Below are 26,265 nucleotides of genomic sequence, written 5' to 3' on the forward strand. Positions count from 1 at the left end.
TCATCCATGGTAATCCTCAAACCCTGGGTACCTTTAGAATCCCCAGCATATTTGAAAAAAAGATGTACATTATGTGTGGATATCTTATGCGGGAAAAGAAGTTATGAATGTGTAAGGGTAAAGTACCTTAACTCAAATTTAAAAAAAATGGTCTCAGCACTGGGGGTAGAAAAGCCACAGCAGTTAAGGCGTCAATTCCTCGAAATTGTCATCGTATATTGCAACGTTGTGGAAAGTATTCTATCCTTGTGTGTGCGTCAGCGTTCTGTATTGGCGCCTTCTTAGACCTCCAATTTAAAGAGTCCCTACCATATCCATTATGCAAGTCAGCTGACTAAATATTCAAAAATTCATGTGAGGTCAGAAAACCAACTTTTAGTATGTTGACAAGTTAGCAGCCATCTTAAAAGAGTCTATTATACCCCGACTAACTAAGGGGCTGATTACGATGGCGGACGGACCATCGTTTCGTACTTGGGAGCACCCGCCTACAAGGTGGCAGTCCCACATACCGTATTACGATGCAACCACCTCCATGGCGTCGCTTTCCCTATATTTTGTATTGCGGCAGGGATGCAGTCAGCAGTCCCACCGCAATACCAAAAATAGGGTGTTGACACATCCCTGCACTACGTGGCAGGCACCACATGGTGCCTGCCCCATGGTACAGGGATATGGTGCCTCCCAGGGCCCAGATTCCAGGGCCAGGGGGCGATGGGGCCCCTAAATCCGTTTCTGCCAACCGTTTCGCGGCACAATCTGAGAAAAAATAGAACGTTCGTAGACAAAGCCAAAGGCACATTGAGATTTTGGAAACAGTCAATAATGCAGACAGTGGAGTTGTGACGACCTAAGCAGTTAATCAATGAAGGTACGTGTGCAAAGAAATGCAATTCCCTCTAACAGTTCAATCTTGTCATTGCTAGAAAACATCTAATTAAGTCGAAGGAAGAATCATGTACATCATAAGCAGGAGCATCCAAAACCAGAAATGGGAAACTTGTGTGATATTCAATGAAACTACATTGTAGGAAAGTCTGCGCAGCCGCACAGATATCCCATTGAGCCAAGATTCCAAGTGAAGCTGCACGCATCATTTGACCATCCACAGAACAAGCCTGGTCATACGCCTCCAAGGGACCCATCACCAGCTTAAATCAGGGATTGGATACCACGTGTTCGATGAGCAAAATTCCATCGCCCAGGAGAAATGACATCTCTTGCAATGTGGCACAAGTTGCACACAAGTATAGTATGCACATCGAAAAGTCAAGTCGTAACTTACGCCAATCGTTGCTCAGGGCAAGCATCCAAAAGCCTCATACAGTCCATTGTGGTACCGTTGGAGCTGAGCCGGCCTGTGCATAGCCGCAGAGTGAGCAGCCATTACAAAGCATAAAGAGGAGAAGCAGGACACCAGCTTCTAGCACCAATATTAAGTGACACCAGCCGAAGACGCTGGAATAAATAGAATGAATGAAAGCTGGTATTACCCCGAATATAGTTGAACAGAACAGACCATGCCAGATCCCACACATTTAAAAAACTGTGCAAAGCCTATTGTCTCAGATGCATTGAATATTTGGTGAATTAGTTCCACACAATGAGGTGGGAGGTCAGTTGTAAGAAGTGACTGTATCTCACTCGAGGTGCTAAGCACCTGCAATATGAATAAGTCTCTGGCGGAAGTGAGCGCTTCCTCCTGTTGGAATAAAAGGGCTTTGTGCCTGCTCAACTTGTTGAACTCTGCTTTCAAGGTCAGAATAGAAGGCCAAAGTGTAGAGCCTATACTCCCTTGCGGGGGCGGGGAAGAGACATTGCTACAGAAAGTTGCGCACTGGTACACTGTAGTTGCTCCAGCTTCCTCCATGTTGCTTCCCAGTTCTTTGTTTTTTGTTTTTTTTGCAGCTTTCATGGTGAATTTTCCTGCATGATGTGGGAATGGCAAGCCTGGCGCTGCTTATCATTGATATTTTTTTTTTGTAAAACATATGTTTATTCAAAAAAAATGTTTTTGTTTTTGTGTTTGAGAAAGAAAGGTATGAAAACAAGGAAGGAAGAAATAGGTGGGAAAGAAACATAGAAGGAGGAACAATCCGCCAAATTACCCCACACAGGGGGTGCAGAAAGCATCGCTGTGGAACCAAGGGAACATAAAGATAGAGGGAGATCACAGTGTGGACTGTCTCGGGCAGTGCCCTTGTCCATCAGTCAATATCAGGCAAAGCAGCACCCAGTTCGTAGCATCCCTTCCATGGTGTAGAATCCGGAGTTCCCAAGGGAGAATACAGATGCCTATGAAAGCTGTGTCCCCTTGGACCACACGCAATGTGCGTTGCATTCAAAAGTGGAGAACAAAACCCCCCCCCAACAACCCCAAAGTCCCCAACCCCCCCCACCCCCCCTTCCCCCAGTGGTGGCGACCAACAGTCAAGCATCACTTCAACATTCGCAACGGCGGTCAGACCTGGAAAAGGTGTAGCGCTCGAATTGTTGTTGGGCAAACAGCAGAAGGCAGGCCCCTGGACAGGAACCTGACCAGCGGTCCCCACTTGAACATGACGTTTTTAAAATTTCCCCAAAAAATCAGACATTCTCTCCATACTCAGGAGTCGCCACAACCTTGCATGCCACAGCGAGATGGCCGGAGCCGACGGGCTTTTCCAAGCGGCCGCCAGGGTCACTTTAGAGGAATCGGGTATCCCACCACGTCCTTGATGTGAGACAGAATCTCAGCCCAGTAGGGTTGGATGGAGGGGCAGTCCCACCAGATATGGCGGAAGTCGCCCAGCATACCGCAGCCCCTCCAGCACTTGTCTGAGGTGGACGGGAAGATCCGATGTAGCTTAGACGGGTAGAGGTACCAGTCATACAGAATTTTTAAGTGTGCCTCTCTGAGATCAACTGAGTGGTTATGTGTTGCTACGTCCCTCCAGAGGGCCCTCCATTCTGCATCAGTGATGTTCCTACCTAATGTGGTTTCCCAGTGGTCCATGTAACGGGGACGGGGAGATATCGCGGTGTCCAGCAACAACCCATAGAGAAAGGAGATCGTCCCCTTCATAGTAGATGTGCGGAGGATAAAAGCCTCAAATTTAGTCAGTGGCCTAGTAGCAGCGTCGACCACTCCCGCCGAGGTCGCCCAGTGCAAGAGCTGGAGATGACGATAGTGTTCAGTGGGGGGGACATCGTAGTCCCGCATACAATTCTGGAAGGTGAGAGGTGACACACCATGAAACAGATGGGTAAGGGCTCTACAACCACCCCTTCTCCAGATGTCAAAGGGACCGTCGGTCGAGGCCGGGGGGAAGGCCGGATTAAAATGAATCGGAGTAAACGGAGATGGGAAGGTGGTCCACCGGTCATCGCTACTAATCGTGTCCCAGATTTTTAGAACCGTGCTGGTGGGAGTACTAACATACGCATTCTTGGGGCGGTCAGCCTTGGGCTTCCAGGCCAAATCCCAGATAGACCGTCCGGCCACACTTCGATCCATGTGGAGCCAGTGCTTCTCCGAGAGCTGCTGGGACCATTCCACCAACACCCGTAGTTGCGCAGCTTTATAATACAGGTGCATGTCAGGGAGACCCACCCCCCCATCCACACGCGGACGGCGCAAAACTGCATAGGAAAGCCGAGCCCGGCCGTTCTGCCACACAAATTTCAACATCATGGTCTTGAGCTGGCGAAAGTAGGCCAAGTCCACCGGTATGGGCAGCGCCTGAAAGAGGTATAGGAGTTTGGGGAGGAGGACCATCTTAAGCGCGTGAATCCTGCCCAACCATGATATGAACTTCGGCTTCCATCTCTCCAGTTCCGCGCGGATCGCCGTCATCATTGGCGGAAAATTGGCCTGGAATAACGCACCCAGGGTAGAAGTCAATCTTACTCCCAGATACAGCAAGGAGGAGGTCGACCACGACAGTGGAGTAATCGCTCGGACCTGTTGCACACCCTCGGGAGGCAGAGTGAGGTTCAAAACATATGATTTGGAGAGGTTAACCTTGAAGCCCGCCGCCTCTTCGAAGGCAGAGAGCAGCGTGTGGACATGCGGCAGTGACAGCGCGGGTTCTCTGACCGAGAGTAACACATCATCTGCGAAGAGCGTGATCTTATGTTCTTCGCCAGAGAAGGGGATGCCCAGGATGCGTTCGTCCCTCCGGACCGCAAGCGCCAGCGGTTCAATACTGAGAGCGAAGAGGAGTGGGGAGAGAGGACAGCCCTGCCGCGTTCCACGCGAGTGGCGGAAGCACCCGGATCTATGGCCATCAACTATCACCCTAGAGGTGGGGTTGCTATAATTAGCCTCAACCATTCTAATGAAGAGGGGAGAAAACCCATAGGCCACCAGCGTGCGGTGGAGGAAGCCCCAATCGACACGGTCGAAGGCCTTCTCCGCGTCAAGCCCCACTAAAACTGCCGGCACATGAAATCTATTAGCCTTTTCAATCAGGTGGAGGACACGCCTCAGGTTGTCATGCGTTTGCCTGCCCTTTATGAAACCGGACTGGTCCGGATGTATAAGAACCGGCATTAAGTCCTGCAGTCTACGAGCTAAAATAGACGAGTACAGCTTGGCATCCAAATTGAGGAGCGCTATCGGGCGAAAGGACGCGCATTCTGAGTGGTCTTTCCCTGGTTTAGGGATGACAGTAATCAGGGCCTCGGCCATAGTCTCCGAGGTCCGGCCCTCGGATGCCATGGCGTTGAAGAGGGAGACCAGGTAATCACAGAGGTCCGACGCAAACGTCTTGTAAAACAAGGCAGTGTAGCCGTCAGGACCGGGGGCCTTGTGGAGTTTCAAAGCCCCGATGGCGTCCAACACCTCTTCCCTAGTGATAGAGGAGCACAGCGAGTCATTCCATTCCCTGGACACCTGAGGAATCGGGAGACCCTCCAGGAATGCAGACTGCGCAGCCGGGGCAAGGGTGTCGCTGGAATAGAGATCCGCATAAAAACGGCCGAAAAGAGCCGCCTTATCCGCGTCCTTGTGCTGTATAGTACCCGCGTGATCTCGTATGCCCCCAATATAGTCTTTCTCACGTTTATCACAAAGTTGCCGGGCCAGGTGGCGCCCCACCTTGTTCCCCTGAGAGTAGGATATGCGTCGGAGCCGGAGGAGGGTAAACTCAGCACGATTGTTATAATGGGCCCTTAATTTCCCCCTCACCGCCGTCAGCGGCCGCAGGGTAATCCTAGAGGGGTTAGACTTGTGTGCCTGTTCAAGGTTCGCTAACTCCGCCTCCAGATCCTCCCTCTCCTTCCTCCGCAATTTATTGAGGTTAGCATTAAGAGCGAGGCAAGTGCCCCGAATCGTGGCCTTACAGGCATCCCAAGTGACATACACCGAGGTGTCGGAAGGAGGGTTAAGGGCCAGAAACTCCCCCATCGCTCTCCGCAGTTCTTTACAGGACGTCTCATCACGCACCAGCGCTGCCGGGAAGTACCATTTCCTCCATCCGTCCCCCCCCACCCGCCAATGCAGCCCCAGAACCACCAGGCTATGGTCCGAGACAGACAGAGGGAAGATACTGGACATGCGGACATCCCCCCTAAGGGCCTGGCTGATAAAGATATGATCTAAACGGGAGTAAGAGCGATGGACATTTGAAAAGAATGTGTAGTCTATGGTATGTGGGGTGTAAGAACCGCCAGCTGTCCACTAATCCCAGATCACCTATTTGTCTTTGTGTTTCATCAGAGAAGATCCCAGAGCCCGCCCTATGTGACCCTGAACAGTCTATGTGTCCGTCCCACACCATGTTAAAGTCTCCCAGGAGGAACAGGTGCCCCTCGACAAAGTCACCCACCTTGACCAACAAGCCCTGCAAAAAAACATTCTGTCCAGCGTTAGGGGCATAAACAACCACAAACGTGCAGAGTCGATCATACAGCGACCCCTTCACCATCAACCAACGCCCCTCCTTATCAGTGCTCACTCCCAGGGGCTGAAAATGAAGGGACGCCTTGAACATGAGGGCCACCCCCCTATGCTTGGTGGATGCAGATGCTCTGTATATGAGGGGGAACTGTTTGTGTCGGAGTCTAAGTTCATCCCTCTTAGCTAAATGGGTTTCCTGGAGGGCTACCACATCGAGATGATGGTCTGACAGGTACTTCCAAAGCTTCTGGCGTTTCTGTGGAGAATTAAGACCCTTCACATTCCATGTACCCACACTAACAGACATACTGACATATTAGAGTCTCGCCCTGTATGACTCCCAGTGCGATCCGGTCACTCCCCCGATCACGACCACTAGTACATCCGACCATCCCCGGACCAGGCCACGCCCCAAACAACCAACTCCACTCAGACCTCACCCCCCTTCCTCCCCACCGCACCACAGCATCAAAGCTCCCAACGCTAGGCACACAAGGAGTGTTGTAAAACATGACAAATTGAAAGCAGTTGTGCGTAGGAAGCAGTCGCAAGGGCCAGGACGCCACCCTCCCAGGGGAATCACCACCCAGCCACCCTCCCAGATCCACATTCGAGCAGCGCACAGCAAGTATAGAGTACGCAACCAGCCCCAGCACAGCGAAGGGGCCGGAACGGAGGCACCTGTGAAAGAAGCCAAGGTCTATCTCGCCTAGGAAAAAAAGCACACCACATACACCGCAAACAGACGCCACCACTGTCCCACCCATCCCCCCCCGCAAACAAGAGAACAACAGAAGAAAAGAAAACAGGACACTGAACCTGACGAAGTCACACAGCAGTTCCAGTGGGTCATAGTCCAAGAGACCCCATCCGGACTGGCAGTGGGGTAGGGGTACCATTCTGGTGACCCCAGGGCCTCGTACCGGGGTGTCTTCTCCAGAAAAGTACACACGAACCCCGGCACCTTAGGGCAGTGCCCCTCCGGCACCAAACCAAACCAGCTGAAGCTCAGGCAGCCCCAGAGCTTTGTTGCGACGACGGAAGCGTAGCGGAGGCCACAGAGGCTACTGCGTTCCCTCGTTCCTGCTGGCTAGCCGTGCGATCGGGCCTCCTGTGACTCTCCGGGCCCACCCTGTGCCAGGACGAGGAACGGCGCCTCCTCCGCGGCGAAGGACTCCGACGCTCGGAAGTCGGGGTCTCCTCCTCAATCCCCAAGAGTTCTTTCGCTTCCCGAAGAGAGCGAACCTGTGCCAACCTATTCTGCCAACGGAAGATGATCCTAAAAGGGTGGCCCCAGGAGTAGGAGATGTTGTGCTCCCGAAGATAGGCAGTGATGGGACGGAACTCGCGCCTCTTCTGGAGAGTCGATGCAGCTAGATCCTGGTAAAGCTGGGGACGATGATCTCGAAACTGCAAAGAAGGGATGTCCCGAGCCTTTCTCAGGATTCTTTCCTTGATCTGAAAGTCGTGGACACACACGAGGATATCCGGAGGGGGACCTCCGTTCCGCCTGGGCAGGCCCACCCTATGAACACGATCCATTCGTACCTCCCGCAGGTCGTCCTCATTCAGGATCTGGAGGAAGAGGGCCTGTACATACTCTCGGAGATCACCCGCTTCACCATCCCATGGCACCGCCCTAATGCGAATGTTGTTCCGATGGGAACGGTTCTCAAGGTCCTCGGCATGGGCCTGCAGATCAATATTGTGTTCCATGAGGCGGAGCACGTCCTGCTGCAGCAAGTGAACATCATTAGCCATAGTAAGATCATGATCCTCCAGCGTGGCCACTCTGTCCCCAATACTGTCGACATCCCTCCGCACCTCGCGGAGATCCGACGTGAGCTGGGAGCGGAGCTCCGATATATCGTCCTTGATGGAGGCAAAGAGCTCCTTCATAAAGGCCTTAGTTGCTGGGGCCTCATCATCAGATCTTCCCGACGACGAACTCTGGCCCGGGGAGGCCGGGCCTTGGGAGCCCTTAGCAGTCCCCTCTTTCCCAGGTTTCCCCTTGCGAGCATTAGCGGCCATCACTGCCCCAGTTCCTCGCCTCCAGGAGGCCCCGCAGTGGATGGGAGTTAAGGGTAGGCCAGGGAGACCCACAGGCCCACCAGTCGCTTTCCCACGCGCCAAAATGTAGGAAGGCTCGTTATGGCCGCTCTTCAGACCAGTGCCCCAGAGGGGACCTCAGGGGGGGGGGATGCGTGGCAGCGCCAAGGGAGCCGGTCGTCCAGCGCCACGCAGATCAATCAGCGTCAACCCCCCAGGCCACCTTGTTCCGGTCCCAGCCCTGGTCACCTTTTACGAAACGCTCACCGGATCAGTGCTGCTTCCAGGGCCCGGTCGCCAGGCAGATGCATCTTCCTTCCAAGCGACCCCGTCGCAGTGCTGCGGTGGCTGGGCAAGGGGCCGAACAGCAAGTCTCTGCAGGGGCTTCGGTTACAAGCGCACCCTCCTCCTATCTGCCACCACCAGAGCACGTGGTCCCCCGATGCCCAGGTAGGCTGAGTCTAGCACCGCCGCTTATGCGCAGCTCCTCCGTATCTGGGGGGCAAGTCCGCCCCCGCTGGGGCAGTGGAGCGGCTTCCGGTCAAAGTCCGGGCCACTGGTGCAGCGCCGCCCGCCTCCGGACCAGGCCGCGATCCCCGGCCTCAATTGCTCCCCCGGCCGCACCTCCACTCACGCTGACGCGGCCTCAGGCCCCGCCTCCTCCCGGGGCTCCGGGTCCGGAGCTCGGCGGCGGCCGACAATGGCGAGGGCGGTCAATGGGGTCCTCCGGGCAGCTCGGGCACACACCTCCCTCGTCGGTCGCTGAGCCGCTCCGCGATGCTTCCCGCTACAGACGAGCCCCCAGCTCGGAGCGCCGTGCAGACCCCAGACACCGGGCAGTGCGGCCGGCGCCGGCTCGTGTCCCTCGGTCCAGGGGAGCCCGGGGGTCGTCTCAGCGCCGGACCCCACTCCGGGGGAGCCCAGGAGCAATTTGCCGGCACAGGGGGCTCCGGAGCTGCAGCTGCAACAAGGCTATGCTAGGCCGGGCGCCGGAGGGGACACACAACACGTCCTACTCCTTCGCCATCTTGGCCACGCCCCCTCCATCATTGATATTTTTATCGCGGTTGGGCACATCGCAACTTTTTTCACGTTTGGGTTTCCTTTTTTATCAGTGTCCCGGTAACTGTACCCTGCATACATTTGACACCTTATCTCGGAACTATCGCCTGTTGCCGGCGGGTTGAGAATACGGCGTTAACACGGCGTTAGTTTCCCACAATAGACGGCGTTATGTAAAATTGCGTTAGCCTAGGTGGGCGAAGATTATTGCACGTTCTTGAGAATATTCCCCAAAGAATCATCCAGAGGTCGTGCAACATAATTAGAGACCAAAAAAGTAGTGTAAATGCCAAAAGATAGAGACACAAGGAGGGAAAGTCAGCCTGTATAATGAATCATCATGTGCCCAAGAAATATTTCATTTTGTGGTCAATATTCAAACCCTTCTCAACAGAGTGTAATAGCGTGATCCCTCTTGCTTCACATTGGCATAGCTTTAATTCACAATTACCCCCTTGACATCATTCTGGACCACATCAATTCACATGGAACCTAAAGCTCAAGCGTGCATCCTGATCCTCACAATCTTTAGCATGCATACCTAGCATGCTGGGTCTTCATGTCTCTGAAGTGTTCACTTATCCTTTCGTGTAGGGGCCTAATTGTACTCCCTACATATATTTTATCACATGTACATAAGTATATACACAACATAGCGAGTTCTACAATCAATATGCATACGAATACTGTTGTCACAGGATTTGTTGTAGCTAAATTTGGTACTTCCGTCCACAACCAACCTACATATATGGCAATGCCCATGTCTATAGAAACCTATTGATAGCCTTGATAACCATGTGTCCTTAGCACCACTTCTGGGATGACTTGGAGAAATAATGTTTCTAAGAGACCTACTTCTACTATAAGTGATACGTGGTCATTTTGTAAGATATGATCGCAGACTTTTGTCAATGCCAACAGAGAATATTTAACACCTTATTAGATAATGGGTAAAAGTCAGTGACCAACCTCACCTGGAAGGTTTGTTTCTTAGTATTATGTTTAGTGTCTGCTATGATGCTGGAACGGCTCAACCAGTGTGCCTTCTTACTTGCATTGGAAATCACACGCTTATCATAATCACGTGTCCAAAATCTCTCCTCAGCAGCATCACACAGAGCTCTTTTGAAATCCAAATCATTACTACAGTTACCTCTTGCTCTATGCATCTCAACATATGGTAAGGTATCTATTTGCCACTCAGGGTGAGAGCTTGAAGCCTGTAGTAGAGAATTACAAGATGTTTTGTTCCTATACATTTTGCTCTGTATTTTGTCATTGCGAACATAGTTCCATGTCCAAAAAAAGATTTGATCCTTACTGTATTCACAGGTATTCATCATATTTTATATGTTTGAGTTAAGATGTACAAAAAATCTTCCAAGTCAGTCTGTTCACCCATCCAGTTCATAGGGCAGTCATCAATGTAGCAACCCCAGTAATAAATACTGTCATTCCATTTCACACCGTCATGCCCATAGATATACAGCCCTCAAACCAACCGATAAAAAGGTTAGCAAAAGAAGGCGCAAATCAGGAGCCCATCAAAGTCCCGCACAACTGCTTGTACCATTCACTGTTGAAAAGAAACACATTGTTCTCAATTATTAATCGTGACATAGTAATGAGCATTTTTGAGTGCTCAAAAAGTTCTACTGGTCTCCTATTAAGAAAATGTCATAGTGTAGTTATTCCATGTTCATGCAAGATGTTAGTATATAATGATATTATGTCCATGGTAACCAATAACATACCCGGTTTCCATGTCACATTGTTCAGGAGGTTTATGAGGTGCTTAGTGTGACATAAATATGAGGGGAGGTTTGAAACAAACGGACATAAGAAAATATCCAGGAATTTTGATTGCCTTTCTCTAGATCACCCAATCCCAACTATTATTGGTCTACATGGAGGGAAAAGGTTGACTTATGTACCTTTGGCAAAGGTACTGCGGGTGGTCCTCCCACAATTATAGTACTCATCACTATTAATCAGTTCCATGTCATGCCCTTCTTTCAAATTCGTATTAATATGTTTAGATATTTCAAGAATAGGATTATGTCTAAGTCTTAGAAAGCAGGAGGAGTTATGAAGTTGAGTATATATCTCTCTTTCGTAATCCTTCCTGTCCATTAGCACCATGTTCCCTCCCTTGTCCGCCTCTCGATTAATCAGGTCATGGTTTAAGAGTAATTGTTTCATAGCCTCTTTTTCCCAAATGTCAGATTCTTTTGGCTTTGTCTTCTATGCCTGTATTGTGAGCTAAGCTCCCAATTATCCAAATCAGTGATTTGGATAACTGTAGCAAGGACTTGGATTCCATAAGAGCTCTGTGTGATGTTGAGGAGAGATTTTGGGCATGTGTGTATAATGAGCTTGTGTGTAAGAGGTTGCGCAGGTTGAGCCGTCCTAGCATGCTAGCAGACTCTAACTGTAATACTAAGAAACAGACCTCCCTGGTGAGGGTGGTCATTGACTTTTACCCATTATCTAATAAGGCGTACAATATATTCTCCTTAGGCACTGGCCTTTGTTAATATCTGACAAAAATCTGCAACCATGTCTTACAGAATTGCAGAGTATCACGTATCGTAGGGGTAGGTCTCTGAGAAACATTATTTCTCCAAGTTATCCCAGAAGCGGTGCTAAGGACAAATGGTTATCGAGACTTCAATAGGTTTTTATAGATGTGGCCCTAGCAGCATGTGTAGGTTAGCTGTGGATGGAATTACCAAATTTAGCTAGAAACAAATCCTATGACAACAGCGCGGGGACACACTGTTTCTAGTATAACCAGGCACTTTACAAACTTGGTATTATTATTATTATTATTATTAATATGCATATGAATGCTGTCGTCATATGATTTGTCGACGCATGTGAGGTTTGGATATTTAGTTACTTTGGGTATAATACACTCTTTTCGGATGGCCGCCAGCTTGTCAACGTATTCAAAGTTGGTTTGCCGACCTCACATGAGTTTTTGAATATTTAGTCAGCTGACCTGCATCATGGATATGGTAGGGACGCTTTAAATTAGAAGTCTAAGATGGTATTCAAACAGAACGCTGACACACACATGAGGTTGGAGTACTCTCCATGTCGGCTCTATACACAGTGAGAATATTGAGGGATTACCTGTGGGGTTGGCGACAAAGTGGTTCCTATGATGTTTTCCACAAGGAACTGAGGTGCAACAATATAAAAAAAATCCGCTTAATTTTCATAATGAAAATAAATACAGGATGTGCTATTATTTCTGGGACATGCTACGTTCTCCGTTCGTCTGTGGTAGAACGTAGAATGTCCTATCACAGACGAACGGAGAGTATGTTGGGGATTATTTTCCCACCAATACAAACAAGATGGACACTGGTTTAATGGAGATGACCGATATCCGTTATGATGGATTAGGATGCAGCTGAGCATTGCTATTGGGGCACATAGATATATGTATTCAGGTCTTGATTACATGTTGTGCTGCGATTAACTAGGTATGGTGTGGTAGCGAGTCAATTAAAAAACACAGCCAGTTGCGTTTAAGTTCTGCACATACATAAATTCGGGCACTGAACCAGATTACGAAAATGTGGAGGCAGGGTCACTAATTATAGATTGTGGAGATAGTCCTATTTGGGTGACATGGTAAACTGTATTATTTTATGACCAAACATGAGGAAGCTACCTGTTTTAACAGATGGAAATTTGTTTCCAAAACTGGTTAATGTTTCACGTAGACTCACCTCACTCAGATGAGATACTGCCACACTTTTTGGGAAAGATGTGGAATTGTGCGATTATTACGTGGATGTCAATTGTTTTAAGTCCCTTGCAATACAATTTGTTTTTGTTTTTTGTACTCAGAATATTTAGAATTTAGCGTAACTACCCTCTTGATGACAATAGTTGATGGTGTGAATACATTTTGAGAGTCTTAGGTAAGATGTAATAAAGATTGTCAAGTGCAGGAGATTGGGTGACCAACGAGCACAGGGGTTTTGACTGCTACTTCACCGGTGGATGTTTTTAGACCCACCAAAATACAATTTTGGTTAGTGTGGACTGTCTGAATCTATGTTACTGGATACATGACACATGATGGCTCTCTGTCATCAGTCATGCAGGACTGTTTTTCCACTTAACCATGCACGAGATATGCTATGATCTATGGGTACAGTTTTCCACGTGGTTACCCCTCTATAACATGTGAGATGTATGGATGATGTGGCATGAACCTGCACTTACACCGAAGATTTGGTGATGGTTGCATATGCCGAGCATGTAATGAGTTGACCTGAGATGTTTTATTTTTTTTGCTTTTAGCCCTGAGGAAGTCAGAGATGTTGGTGAGACAGAATATAAAGTCAGTGGTGACTGTACAACAAGATGAAACACATGTTGGCTACTTGTTTGACCACCTTGATCTGATAAGATTTTCCAATATAAATGAACTGAATAAAAGAACACTGTGAGACACCTTGTTTGGGACGGTTTGGCTTCGCACACACCTACCATGCTGGTTTCACTGGGGGCTCCCAGGGAGTTGCAATACTCATACATCGCAGTGTCAAATTCGTTCATAGCTGCACGTGGCTGGATCCACAGAGTTGATTCATTGTGATCTCTGGGACACTATATGGAGAGCCCATCATCTTGGGCAGTGTCTATGCCCCTCCACCTTGCTGGCAGTCCTTAGTAGAAAAACTGACGACGCTCTGGACCGACCTCCCATCGGTGTTAACTATAGTTGGGGGGGACTGGAATGATCTTATGTCTCCATTGCAGGATAGAAGGCGTGCCACAGCCCGAGTTGCAGAGGCCCCAGACTCCAAACTATTCCCCCTTGTCCAAGGCTTGGGGTGGCTCGACACATGGAGGACTATACATCCTGACACACATACCTACACCTATTTCTCGAGGCCGCATGATTCCTTTTCTCATTTAGATTACATTTTCCTCACAACGACACACACCCATAGACTAGCCGAGCCTTTAATCCTTCCCAGGGGCCTCTCCGACCATTCTCCAGAGTCCATTCTCCCATCCCTTGGTTCCAGGAGGTCCCCATTTTGGTAGCGTTTGCCACCGTGGTTATTGAGGGATGAGAACTATAGGGCGCATATGCATACATCTTTAGCGGACTATCTACTGCTTAACACGGGATCAGTAGAGTCGCAGGTCACCCTTTAGGAGGCTATGAAACCCACTCATAGGGGAGCAGATATTGCCTTCTGTACTGCCCTACGCAGGCAGCGTCGCGATAAGCTGCTCAGAATTGAGGCCCAGCTCCTTGATTTAGAGCGCACTAGTAGGGACAAAGCAGGACAGGTTGCACGTAGACAACTGTTGACAGTACAACGGACATATGCTAGCGAGCTCCTCAATAAAGCCCGCCTTTATTGGCTTGCCACTCGTAGCCGGATCTACCAGTGGGGGGACAAGTCCAGCGCTTTGTTGCACTGCCTGTGTCAGCAGATGACACAACCCCAGATGCTCCAGAGTGTAGGCAGCCCGGACGGGACCGCACTTACAGACCCGATCGCCATTACCGATAGCTTTGCCTCGCTTTTTGCGGACATCTATACACCCCCCCCCCCCGGAAGTATTACCCACTGCCCTTATACAAAAGTTTATAGATGACTTCCCTCATCGCGCTTTGTCGGACACAGCACAAGGGATGCTGGACTCTCCCTTGTCAGTAGATGAACTTCTGCCTGCACTTTTAGATATGCAAGTGGGTAAGGCCCCAGGCCCGAGCGGCTACCCTTGCGAGTACTTTCAAAAATATCACCCGCAAGTCTTAGAACCCTACTTAGCTGCCCTGGAGGCTTCCTGAGAACATGGTCGCCTTCCGCCAGATTGTCGACATGCTGAGATTGTTGTGTTTGTGAAGCCGGGCCGACCACCGGAACACTTCTCATCCTATCCTCCAATCTCCTTACTCAATGTGGAAGCTAAGCTTCTGGCCAAGGTGATTGATCACAGAGTTGATCCGTCCAGATCAGGCAGGATTTATGCCGAATCGCGCTACATGACACAATATTAGACGGGCCAATAATGCTATCACTGATTAACTTGGCACTCCTGCTGTGCTCCTTGTGGCAGACATGAACAAGGCCTTTGATTCCCTTAGCTGGACATATCTTTTTGCTTTTCTAGCTCGCCTTAACATTGGCCCCCGGTTGCTTAGCTTTATTCGCCTGCTTTACACAGATATAACCACCTCAGTTTGTGTGGCTGACTCAGTCTCTAAATGCTTTGTTGTCGGGCGGGGGACGCGCCAGAGCTACCCGCTCTCCCCCTATCTTTTTGCTCTAGCTATGGAGCCGCTCGTGGCTTGGGTACGGATAAACGCGCAATTGTGTGGTTTTGAGTGGGTGCCAGGCATCTCCGACCACTTAGCACTTTATGCAGACGATGCACTGTTCTTTCTCACTGATCTCGACCGGACTGACCCACACCTTCTCTGCATTATGGAGACCTTTGGCGAAACCTCCGACCTTTATATGAACCGGGGAAAAACCTTTTTGTGGTCACTGAAGGGTGGAGATCGGCTGGGTGACTGGTCACAGAAAGTAGTCATGGCCCCAGACAGCTTTAAGCATTTGGGTGTGCATCTCTCTTCGTCTCAGGCCCTGGCATGGAATAAGAACCTTGCCCCCCCCCCCTATGGAAACAGGTGGGAGACCAGACACGTGGTAGAACCGCTATGTTTAAAATGATTTTTCTTCCTCGTCTCCTTTATCAGCTACAGAACCATCGCTATCCAATAAAACCTACATGGTTTTGCCAATTGAATGCTATCCTTGCCCATTTCATGTGGGGTGGGGGCGGTGCATCGTGGGTGGCTTGGGGGACATGTTTCCAGTATACCTACTCCGGCGTAGTAGCCGCCCCGGATGTTCAGGCGTATTATATGGCCTCCCATTTACTTGTTCTCAATGACTGGTGGTATGGTGATTGTGGGGACCCGGCATATGCGGTGGAGCGCTGGCTCCTGGGAGGCAATGCTCTCCACAAGGTTCTCTATTCAGCAGCAGTGTGTTGTGAGCTACCACCTGCTCCAGTCACGATCTTTAAGATCTGGAAGGCAGCGCTCCGTCAAATGGGTTGGTGGGGAAGACTCACTAGGGAAACCCCACTGTGGAACACTGGACAATTGCCACAGTTGTCCGGCTCCTGGGGCTGGTAGGCCATTGGGATAGATACGGTGGGGGCAGTTGTAAGTGGATGTACTCTCAAGTCTTTTCTGGATATCCAAGCAGAATACGATATGCCCTGCTCACAATTTTACCGCTATCTCCAGTTCAGACATGCCTTTACCCCATACATATTTCACTTAACTGAGATTCCGGAATTTAACCCCATCAAGGCGAAGGTTTTCATGGGAGACTTAGGGGATCATAAAATTACAAATACACCGCACACTTATCAACAACACCGCCACCACACTCCATAAAACTAGAGAGGCATGCAGCAAGATCTAGGTCCGTTGGATGAGGATGACTGGGTGGAGGCTCTTGGGTCCCCACACAGCACAGCAATTGCAGCTCCCTTTCGCCTTATCCAATTTAAATACTTACACAGAGCTTACTACACCAGGCACAGGCTATGGTTTGCCGGACTCATCACATCCCTGCACTGTTTTTGCTGCAAATCTATGGAGGGTACATTCTTCCATACCGTGTGGGCATGCCCAGCACTGTCGAAATTCTGGAGGAGCGTGTTCACATGTCTGTTTGAGGTTCTGGGATGGGTTCTTGCTTCCTCACTAAGACTGGCTATGCTACACATTACAGAGGACACATAGGTGGGAATAGATATAAGCACCACCTCCTCTTTCTGGGCCTAACACTGGCCAAGAGGGATATCGCCCGGGCCTGGAAGAATGAATCTTCACCGTCACTTGGGGTGTGGAAGAAGGGCCTAGGTTTTTGTATGGGCCTAGAACTCTTGGTTTTCGAGTCCAGCAGCTGCCCCCGTAAACATTACAAAATTTGGAAGCAGTGGGATGATTATAGGGGACTATATCTGGAGCCTCCTCACCCCTTACCTGATGTTGGCGAACCCATATTATGATATTGGTTAGTCGGCATGTCTGTAGAGCTTATAATTGCTTTGATATCGATGGCAGAATCTTTCTCTCCACATAGGATTAATATATTTGTTGTGGGGAAGCAAAATGGCACAGTTGTTTTTCTCTTCTTTCTTTCCTCTTTTATTTTCAGGCTTTCTTGCAATGTATCTTCTGTGGAATCCATCCATTAATATTACAGGAAATGTTGATTCATATATTTGCTACCATGTGTATTTGCATTGAGTGCTCTGTGCGGCGCTTGCACTATACTGGATGTCAACAATAAAAGTATGTTTTGGAAAATAAAGAACACTGTGTACTGAATGTCTCCTAAGAATGGACTTTCATTGAATTTTGGTGCTCAGAAATCTGTTTATCTGAACTAGTTAGTGTTTATATCTAGTAGCAGATTTGTAGGTGTAATCGATGAAGGAGTAATATTGTGATTTGCATATCTTTCTGTAGCCTGAATAAGCTGCTGCCTTTGAGAAGTCAGTTGTCCAGGTATGGATACACATAGCTAATCTGGAGATGTGAGTGGACAGCTACTACTGGAATGAATTTGGAGCACGTCTGAGGAATGTAGTTCAGCCTGAAAAGAAGGACAGCATACTGAAAGTGTTTTTTTTGCTTCTACCAGAAAAAAAAAATCTTTCTGTACTTCTTTATGATTGGGATGTGGATATATGCACCATAGAGTCAGTTGACGGAAAATCTGATGTAATGCTAGTATATGGAATTTCTTGTCTGATTCATTTATTGACTAAATGCAGGTCTAGGATAGGTCTGACGTTTTCCTTCTGGCCTCTCTCTTTCTGATCAGGAAGTATCTTGACTGAATGCCTTTGAAGATTTGGGGGGGATACGTGTCTGTATTGCTTTCTTTTCAACAAATATAGTAAGTAAACTAGTAGGTGTAGGTGCCATTGCTATGGGTTGTAGCGGCATTTTGAAAGGCAGAGAACATCCATCTTGCACAAAAACTCATTTGTCGCTTGTCACGCTTCAAATTATTGAAAGATACAACCCCCACTGGGGTGAGCACAGGGGGTGGGGTAGGGGGCAGATGGAAACTTTAATGTCTGGTCTTGGAGAAGGCAGACCCAAAGAGTTGGCCAAGTACAGCTGATTAGGTGATCTTATTAGGCATATCGGTGGTTACAGTACAAATACTTCTGCACAAGGTTGCATATATTTTTAGGAAACATTTTTGAGGTTCCATTCTGAAGTTGGGGAGTTGGTCTAAGTTCATAAGTCTGTAACGTACTACCCACTGGAGAAGGAAAAGCTAAAATGTCCATGCAGTTTCGGCCAAGATCCAGAGAAACATAGAGGGCTTTGGCAGGCAGAACAAACAGCACGTCTTACTCTTACCACACACCAACAGCTTTTGGTACTTCCTTACCTGTGTTTTGTTGAGTGGGGACTTTTTGGCCCATTCAAACATGTGCTCATAAACATTGCCATCGTAGCGGCCCAGCACTGAACCAAGCTGCGCATCACTGTAGTCAAAAGCATCTACCAGGGCTACAGCATTGAGACGGGTTATAGCCAACAGCTCCTTGATGCGAAGTTGCACATTTGCCAGCTGAGGAGTGGTGAGCAGCCCTGCCTGAAAGAATAAAACACAGGAGGTAGAGAGCCATCAAAACATGTACATGCTAGTACACTCACAGGGAAATGGAGGGCTCCATTATGGAGGCATGCAACACAAAGAAGGAACACTGGTGATAGGAAGGTCTGCATTATGGTACATGTTGAATATAAGGGAGAATCTGAAACACACATGGCTTCACCATTGACTCAAATCTGTACATCTATCTAGGAGACCTCAACTTTCACCTCAAGAACACTGATAATGCCAACAAGACTGACCGGCTAGAAAGTCTTGCCAACCTAAGACTCAGGCTATCTTCTGAGCCAGCATTAGAGAAAAAGACACCCACACTGAGGAGATAGCCTGGACCGGCCCCCACTGCGTTCACTTCATCATCTTGGAATCTCCCAAAACCCCACCCTCCACCGCCATCAAGTCATGGCACAGCTGGTCACAGGTATCAGAATAATGATGGACCAATTGCTCTCATCTCCCACACACCCACCACTACAGAAGAAACAGAACAAGCAGTGGATAATTCCACGAACTGGATCACGCTAACACAGACAAAGTCTTACAGAGGAAACCTAACAACCCCAAGAAACGGACACCCCAACTGGTGCATGCAGGACTGAAAAAACAGAAACGTTACTGCAGACAGAAGGAAAGAAGATGTCACGCCAGTAAGACGCTCGAGGACCAGAAACGCTTCAAAGAAGCTCTCAACCGATACCACCAACTCCTGAAAAATACCAAAAAGCCCGCTCTGTCCACTTGCATCAGTGACAGCTCCAACAACAGCAAGGAACTTTTCAATACAGTCAAGGAGTTCACCAACCCCTTGGCAACTGTTAACAACATCACACCATCTCAAGCACTCTGCGAAACCCTCGCAGACTTTTTCCAAAACAGAACCAACACCATCTACCATGACTTTGCACCCCAACCCTGCACTGAGAACAACATCAACCTCCTCACGCTGACCAATGCCCACCCACACCAGTTCAATTCGTGAAACATCCTCACTGAGAAGAAAATGGTGTTCATCATGATACCATCCACTCCTGAGGCCCAAAAGACCCCTGCCCCAGCTGCACATTCAACCTCGAAAACTAACCAAACTCAGCAAATAACTCACCAAGGTCCTCAACGCCTCGCTCACCATGGCGCATTTACCCCAGAAATGGAAAGATACCGATGTAAAGCTGTTGCTGAAGAAGCCATCCGCGTACCCAATAGAACCTAAGAAACTACCAGCCCATCTCCCTGCTCCACTTCCCAGCCAATATCATAGAGAAAGTTATCGACATCCAGCTCACCAAACATCTGGAGAACCACAACCTGCTGGACCCCTCCCAAAATGGCTACAGAGAAAACCACAGCACTAAGATACCTCTTGACATACCAATGGATGGTATCAGAATGTTGATAGACCACGAGAAACATCAGCCCTCATCCTCCTTGACCTACTTGCAGCTTTCAACACCATATCACACCACACACTGATCAACAGACTTCATCAGATCGGAATCCAATGAGCAGCCCTCAGGTGGATCGCATCCTACCTCTCTGGAAGAAGTCAGATTATCCACTCCCATACTCCTCGCTCCCTAAGAACATCACCTGTGGTGTACCTCAAGGCTCATCCCAACCCTCTTTAACGCATACATGACATCCCTGCCCAACACTGTCAAGCGTCATGGACTCAAAATATCTCCTACACCGACGACACCTAAGTCATCCTCTCCCAGACAAACGACCATCAAAGACAAGATCCAAAGATGCATGAAAGATGTGGCCGTCTGGATGAACAACAACTGTCTCAAACTCAACACCGACAAGACAGAAAGGGAAAGGCAAGGACACACTCTTGAACATTGAATGGTGGCCCGCACAGCCGAGCCCAACCCCCAAACCCACCAAATACACCAGCAATCTTGGCATCATCCTTGACATCCACCCATCCATGATGAAGCAGTTCAGCGTTGTCTCCTTTGCTTGCTAACTCACCCTTCCAAATGCTTAGGAAGGTCTTTAGATGACTCCCACCTAACAACAAGTGAAGACTCATACAAGCTCTTGTCACCAGCAGACGCGACTACGGAAACTCCCTCTATGTGGGAATCACCACCAAACTCATAAGGAAACACCAGACGATCCAGAACACCTGGAACCTTGACCTCGGTCCAGGACAGGACTCTCCTCAGCAGCTCCGCTTTCCTAGCAGCATCACGATCATCTAGAGCGCCTCCCCCGAGGAGGATTCGCGCCTGCAGCCCGATCCCAGGCAGAGGTGAGTAGTATTGCTCCCTCCCCAGCCCGCTAGCTGAATTTTCCTTCTTCCCTTGTTTACTGTTTTTCTCCCGCTTCACACAGGCATTCTCTTCCCGTGGACTATTTAATTTAATTTAATTGTACTACTCTTACCCGGTTTCCTGCCGCAGCTGCCCCTGCGGCCCCTCCCCCTGACACAGCCCCTGCTGCCGCCTCCCTACCTTGAGTCCCTCCCCTACTTAATGGCGGTAGCTGTGCGGTCGCGTGCAGCGGGCGCGCCAAAGGCAAGCCCGTCTGTGCCTGTCCACGACCCGACCGTGGCCAGCATCAGAAACCCTGGATCTACGGAACCCCGCTGATACAATGCATCTGCACTTCACTCACTCAACCCCCGAAGGCACGATGACTGAAGAGCCACTCAAAACTCCACCCAATTACAGTTCTCCTGCAGGCACTGCCGACTTTCCTTCTCCATCAACAGCGCCCCCATGACTGCCGAAGACTCGCCGGACACCCGCACCACCGAAGCCCTGACATGAATCCTCCTCAACGTACTCTCCCTACACAGACACGCTGTCGAGATCTGGAACCTGCTCTACACCCTCTCGCCTGACGTCGCCTTCCTCACTGAGACCTGGACTAACGCCACCTCCGAGCTGGATATCGCCACCGACACCCCCGACAGATTTAAGATCCAGAGAAGGGACCGCCCCCACAGCCCTGGAGGAGGACTCGCCATCGCACACAAGACCTCCCTTTGACTCTCCACCTCCAATTCGAGCTACCCCCACTCCAACACAGAACACCTCCACTTCCAGATCCAGGTCAACCCCAGAACCACGCTACGCGGCACCCTCGCCTACAGACCCCCTGGACCGTGCTCCCAGGCCGCAACCTCCATCGCCGACCTCGTCGCTCCCCACGCCATCACTTCGACAGACTACATCCTACTAGGAGACCTGAACTTCCACCTTGACAACTGCAGCGACCCCGACTCCATCACCCTCCTAGAAAACCTCTCCAACCTCGGACTGAAGCAGCTCGTCACCACCCCCACGCACAGAGCAGAACACACCCTCAACCCCGTCTTCGCAGGAGGGACGAACATCCATTTCACCCACAGCTCACATCCCCTCTGGACAAACTACCACTGCGTACACTTCACCTTCAACACGCCCAACGGACTCAAACCCGCCTCTTAGGAATGGGAGTAAGATCACAGAGGAGCACCTTAACACCACCCTTATCCGAGACCCACCCTGCGCAACGACCGACACCCACTACGCAGCCAAGGAATTTCACTGCTGGATCTCCAGCCGCGCCGACAAGCTCGCACCCCTCCGCCACCCCAGCAAACCACGCCCTCTGAAAGCCACCTGGTTCACCACTGAACTGCAAGAAGGCAGGCGCTCCTGCAGACGCCTTCAGAAAATCTGGCGAAACCGGAAAACCACGGAAGAACCAAAGAGCTACCGTAACACCCTGAAGGAATACCACCAGCGCATAAGAAACACCAAGCGATCTTTCATCAAGAACAAAATCAACACCAACTCAACCACCGCTAAAGAACTCGTCTACGTCTACGTCTTACAGAAACTCACCAAACCCCCCAGCGAAGCCGCGGATGTCACACCATCCCAGGTACTATGTGTTGGACCTGGCCCTCTTGGCAGGGTCATCCCTAAACTTTTTGCCTTCCTCCAATACTCTCTCTGACCTGTTTTTGTTGGTTTAATGACTCTGGGCACTTTACCACTGCTGACCAGTGCTAAAGTGCATATGCTCTCCCTGTATAAAGTGTAACTGTGATTGATGTCCATGATTGGTTCATTGGATTTACTGTTAGTCCCCAGTAAAGTGCACCAGGAGTGCCAGGGCTTGTAAATGCCAATACTGCTAGTGGACCTGCAGCGCTGGTTGCGCCACCCACAGAAGCAGCCTTTTAAAATATGTCTAGGGTCTGCCATTGCAGAACCTGCGTGCAGTCTGGTACTGTCATGCTGGCTGGGCAAGTGCACACACTTGCCAGCCCCTAAACCTTCCCTTAACTTCATATTAGTCACCCCTATGGTAGGCCCAAGGGCAGGGTGCATTGTAAGTGTAAGGTAGGACATGCTCTGATGTGTGTGGCATGTCCTAATAGTGAATTACTGCCAATTTCGTTTTTCACTATTGTAAGGCTACCTGTTCCCTTTAGGCCAGATGGGCTGCTGGAATTATTACACTCTATAATCCCAGCAGGCTCAGGGAACATGGTAGAAATTAATGTTTAGTATGCCTGAACTCAGAATAATAAAATACTTCTTTTAGTAAGGTTTATTTTAATATCCTGTGTTTGCAAATGCTACTTTTAGAAAGTTAGCCTTTGCTTGCCTAACCATTTCAGCCCGCCTCTGCTTGAATGTGTATCTGACTGTCTGGGTTGTGTGAGTGACAGGGCTGGGAGATGACAGGTGGTGAATGGGAGGATTACACCTTAGTGGGAGGTGGGAGTTTCCCTGGACTATGCATCAGGCTGTGCTCTGCCACCACAATGCTGGCTCCGCCCCCCTGGGGAGCGACTGATGACTCAGCCTGCACCTGGCCCAGGAAGGGCGAAGCCTGTCAACAAAGTACTCCTGGCTGCCCCTGTCCACACAACGCCGGCTCCGCCCCCCTGGGGAGCGGCTGATGTGCCTGCCCTCACACTGAATGCAGAAGCCAGAAGTACCCCCAACAAGTGCTCAGAGGCTGAGAGCAGTTATGCAAAGGCCCCCCTGGCCTGTGAGAACAAAAGAAACTCTGTATAAAAGTAGGAGCCCTGCTCCTTGTAAATTAGAATCCTGTTTTACCACAAAGAACCTCTGCCCGAATAGAAGGAGAAGAAGACGCTGGAAGGACTGGCCTGCTACTTGCCTTGCTGAGGAAGGAGAGGAGAAGACTTTTGAAAAGACTTTGCTGACTTGTGCTTGAAACTTTTCTCCAAGGGCTTGATTGAGCTTGCACCCTGAACTGAACCCCAGGACCAGTGGGTTCTCCTGTGCTTTGGCTCGTCCCCTGCCTGAGGCCGAGTATTTCCTCCCGCCGGAGGTGAAGTCTGCCCCCTCTCGCCCCCTCCTAGGGCCGTGGTACCCGGGAGCCAGCCTGCCCTCTTGCCCTTGAGAGCCTCGCTCCACCAGGAGTCGCTCTCTGCCCCAGGGCTAAGGCCGGCCGCTCCTCTACCTCTGCCTGCTTCACGGAGCCCTTGAGGAGACTTCAGCCCCTCCCGCCGGAATCCCGGGGACACGAGCAGTCTGTAGCCTGCCTTGCTCTGACCCCCCAGGAGAGGCCGCACCGCACTGTGAAGGGAGCCCCCCTCTGTACCGTCCGTACCGAGGGCTCCTGTGCTGTGCCTTGCCTCCCGGAGATCCTCCGCTTTGAGAAGGGACCCCTCTGCACTGATAATTCCTGAAAGAAAGAAGCATTCCTGAAGACGACATCGGGCTAGGGGCCCGCAACGTTTTATTTCCCCATCAGCCTTCCCTGTGCCTTGGCCCCAGAGGCTCCTCTCATCCCTCCCTGCTCCTCACTGCAGCTGAGAGCCCCCACCTCTGGAAAAGGCCCGGGGTTCCTCTCATCGCCTGCTTGCTGCTCTGCTCTGCAGCTCAGCCCCCACCTCTGGAAAAGGCCCAGGGTTTCCCCGAGGCCCTCTCTGGTCTCCATTCCAAGCATACCGCGAGATGCGTGAGCATTGGTAGGGCCCGGGGTTTTCTTCTGTGTGGAGCACAGAGGAGCGCTGCGAAGGCCACAGAGGCGCTTGGGAGCGCCATACCTTCCAGGAACAGGGCAAGAGGCCCCAATTATTGCATAACTGGAACTGAGAGAACTGTTTACAAGTGAGTGAACAAGACAGAAGATACATTTGAACTGTAACCTAAGAAGCTTGCCTATTTACAACCTGTGGCCCCACAAAAACGTTATTTGGTCTTGTGATAAGTCTGATCTGCCTATATATATATATTTTTACATAAAGAACCGTATTTTTTATATATTCACAGCCTGGTGTCCATTTGTGGGGGGATTGGTGTATTTTACTGTGTGTGTGATTACAAATGCTTAACTGAATAACGCCTGAAGAATAGCCTTGGCTGCTCACGCCACGCACCTAGAGGGTGAGCAAGGGTAATTCTAAGGGGTCATCCTTCGCCCTGACTTAGAGGAGAGGGTCCCTGCTTGTCACAAGTGCATACTTGCGCCAACCAGAGACCCCCAATTCTAACATTGGACGCAGCGGTGAGGATTTGCGAATTTGCATTTGTAGTTTACATACAGTGAATTACTGATCACCACATAGTGAGAGCAGACCTATAACGCAGCAACAGGTTTCCATTTCTATAATTTTGCTGGGAGATCTCCATGTGTTTTTGAAGACGTCATGCCTGGTTCAGTGAGGATGAAAAAGGCAGCAACCAGATGCCTGTCGCCAGAGGAGTTGGCAGACAGGGCAGCAGACAGGGCACATGAAATGGAGATGGCGAGATTAAAGAGACAATTGGAAATGGAGAAGCAAAAATTGGCAATGGAAGCGCAAAAACGCCAAAGAGCTTACTACTTGAGGATGAGAGAACTTGATTTAGAGCTTGAAGCCAGGAGGGCTTCAGCCCAACATCCAGAGATTTGTGTAGCTGGCGGATTGAGCTTTGCTGAGTTGGAGGTGGAGTCCAGCTCAGCTGGTGGCAGCAACATTCAGGTATCTAGTGCTGACAGCATAGCGCGCGCACCTAGAGATATGGCACCTGACTTGGAGAGGGTTAACATACACCAGGAGGTTCAAGGGCATGAGGTAGCTCCAGTAGTGCGCAGCGTCCCTGAAGGGAATAGGGTGGCTGGCGTAGGAGTTCATGGTCCTAGTGGTGGGAGGGATTCCCCCATGGTTGAGGTCCTGGTGGGTGAGTGTAAGGACCGCCCAGAAGAGTGTGGGTTGTGTGACAGAGACAGTCCGCTACTGTCTGGCCAGTCTCAGGAGAATGGTGTGGAGTATGTGTGTGAGGCGCTGGATGGTAAGGTGAAGGATAGTTTGGTTAACCCTGCTAGGGGGCTGTGTAATCCAATTGTGGGAGAGCATATTGTAAGTCCCAGTTTTCCAGAGCTATGCCAACACCTGTTTGAGAGTGAGTTCTCTGACCCCAGGGAGCTCACATTGGAGGCAGACCTTGTGGTGGATTCCAGAGGGTCTGGAGAGGCATTGGGGTGTGTTCCTGTGGGGAGTGGCTCAGGTATCTTCCAGCCCAGAGTGGTGGAAGTGGCGCAGAGTAGCCCAGCTAGGTCCTGTAGTAGTGAGAGGGGTGTAGGGCCTCACGTCCTGTC

General features: G+C 50.0%; 1 protein-coding gene across 1 annotated transcript in view; it reads right to left on the minus strand.

Annotated features, from left to right (window-relative positions):
• The window catches only part of LOC144767358 (peroxisomal acyl-coenzyme A oxidase 1-like), a 575,229-nt gene that overhangs the window by 104,534 nt on the left and 444,430 nt on the right, over positions 1-26,265 (minus strand). The window contains exon 13 of the mRNA XM_078650828.1: positions 18,475-18,681. Coding sequence (XP_078506954.1) covers positions 18,475-18,681 — 207 coding nt within the window. The remainder of the gene's footprint in view (positions 1-18,474; positions 18,682-26,265) is intronic.

This window comes from Lissotriton helveticus, chromosome 7 (assembly GCF_964261635.1).
Source record: "Lissotriton helveticus chromosome 7, aLisHel1.1, whole genome shotgun sequence".
NCBI classification, from domain to species: Eukaryota; Metazoa; Chordata; class Amphibia; order Caudata; family Salamandridae; genus Lissotriton; species Lissotriton helveticus.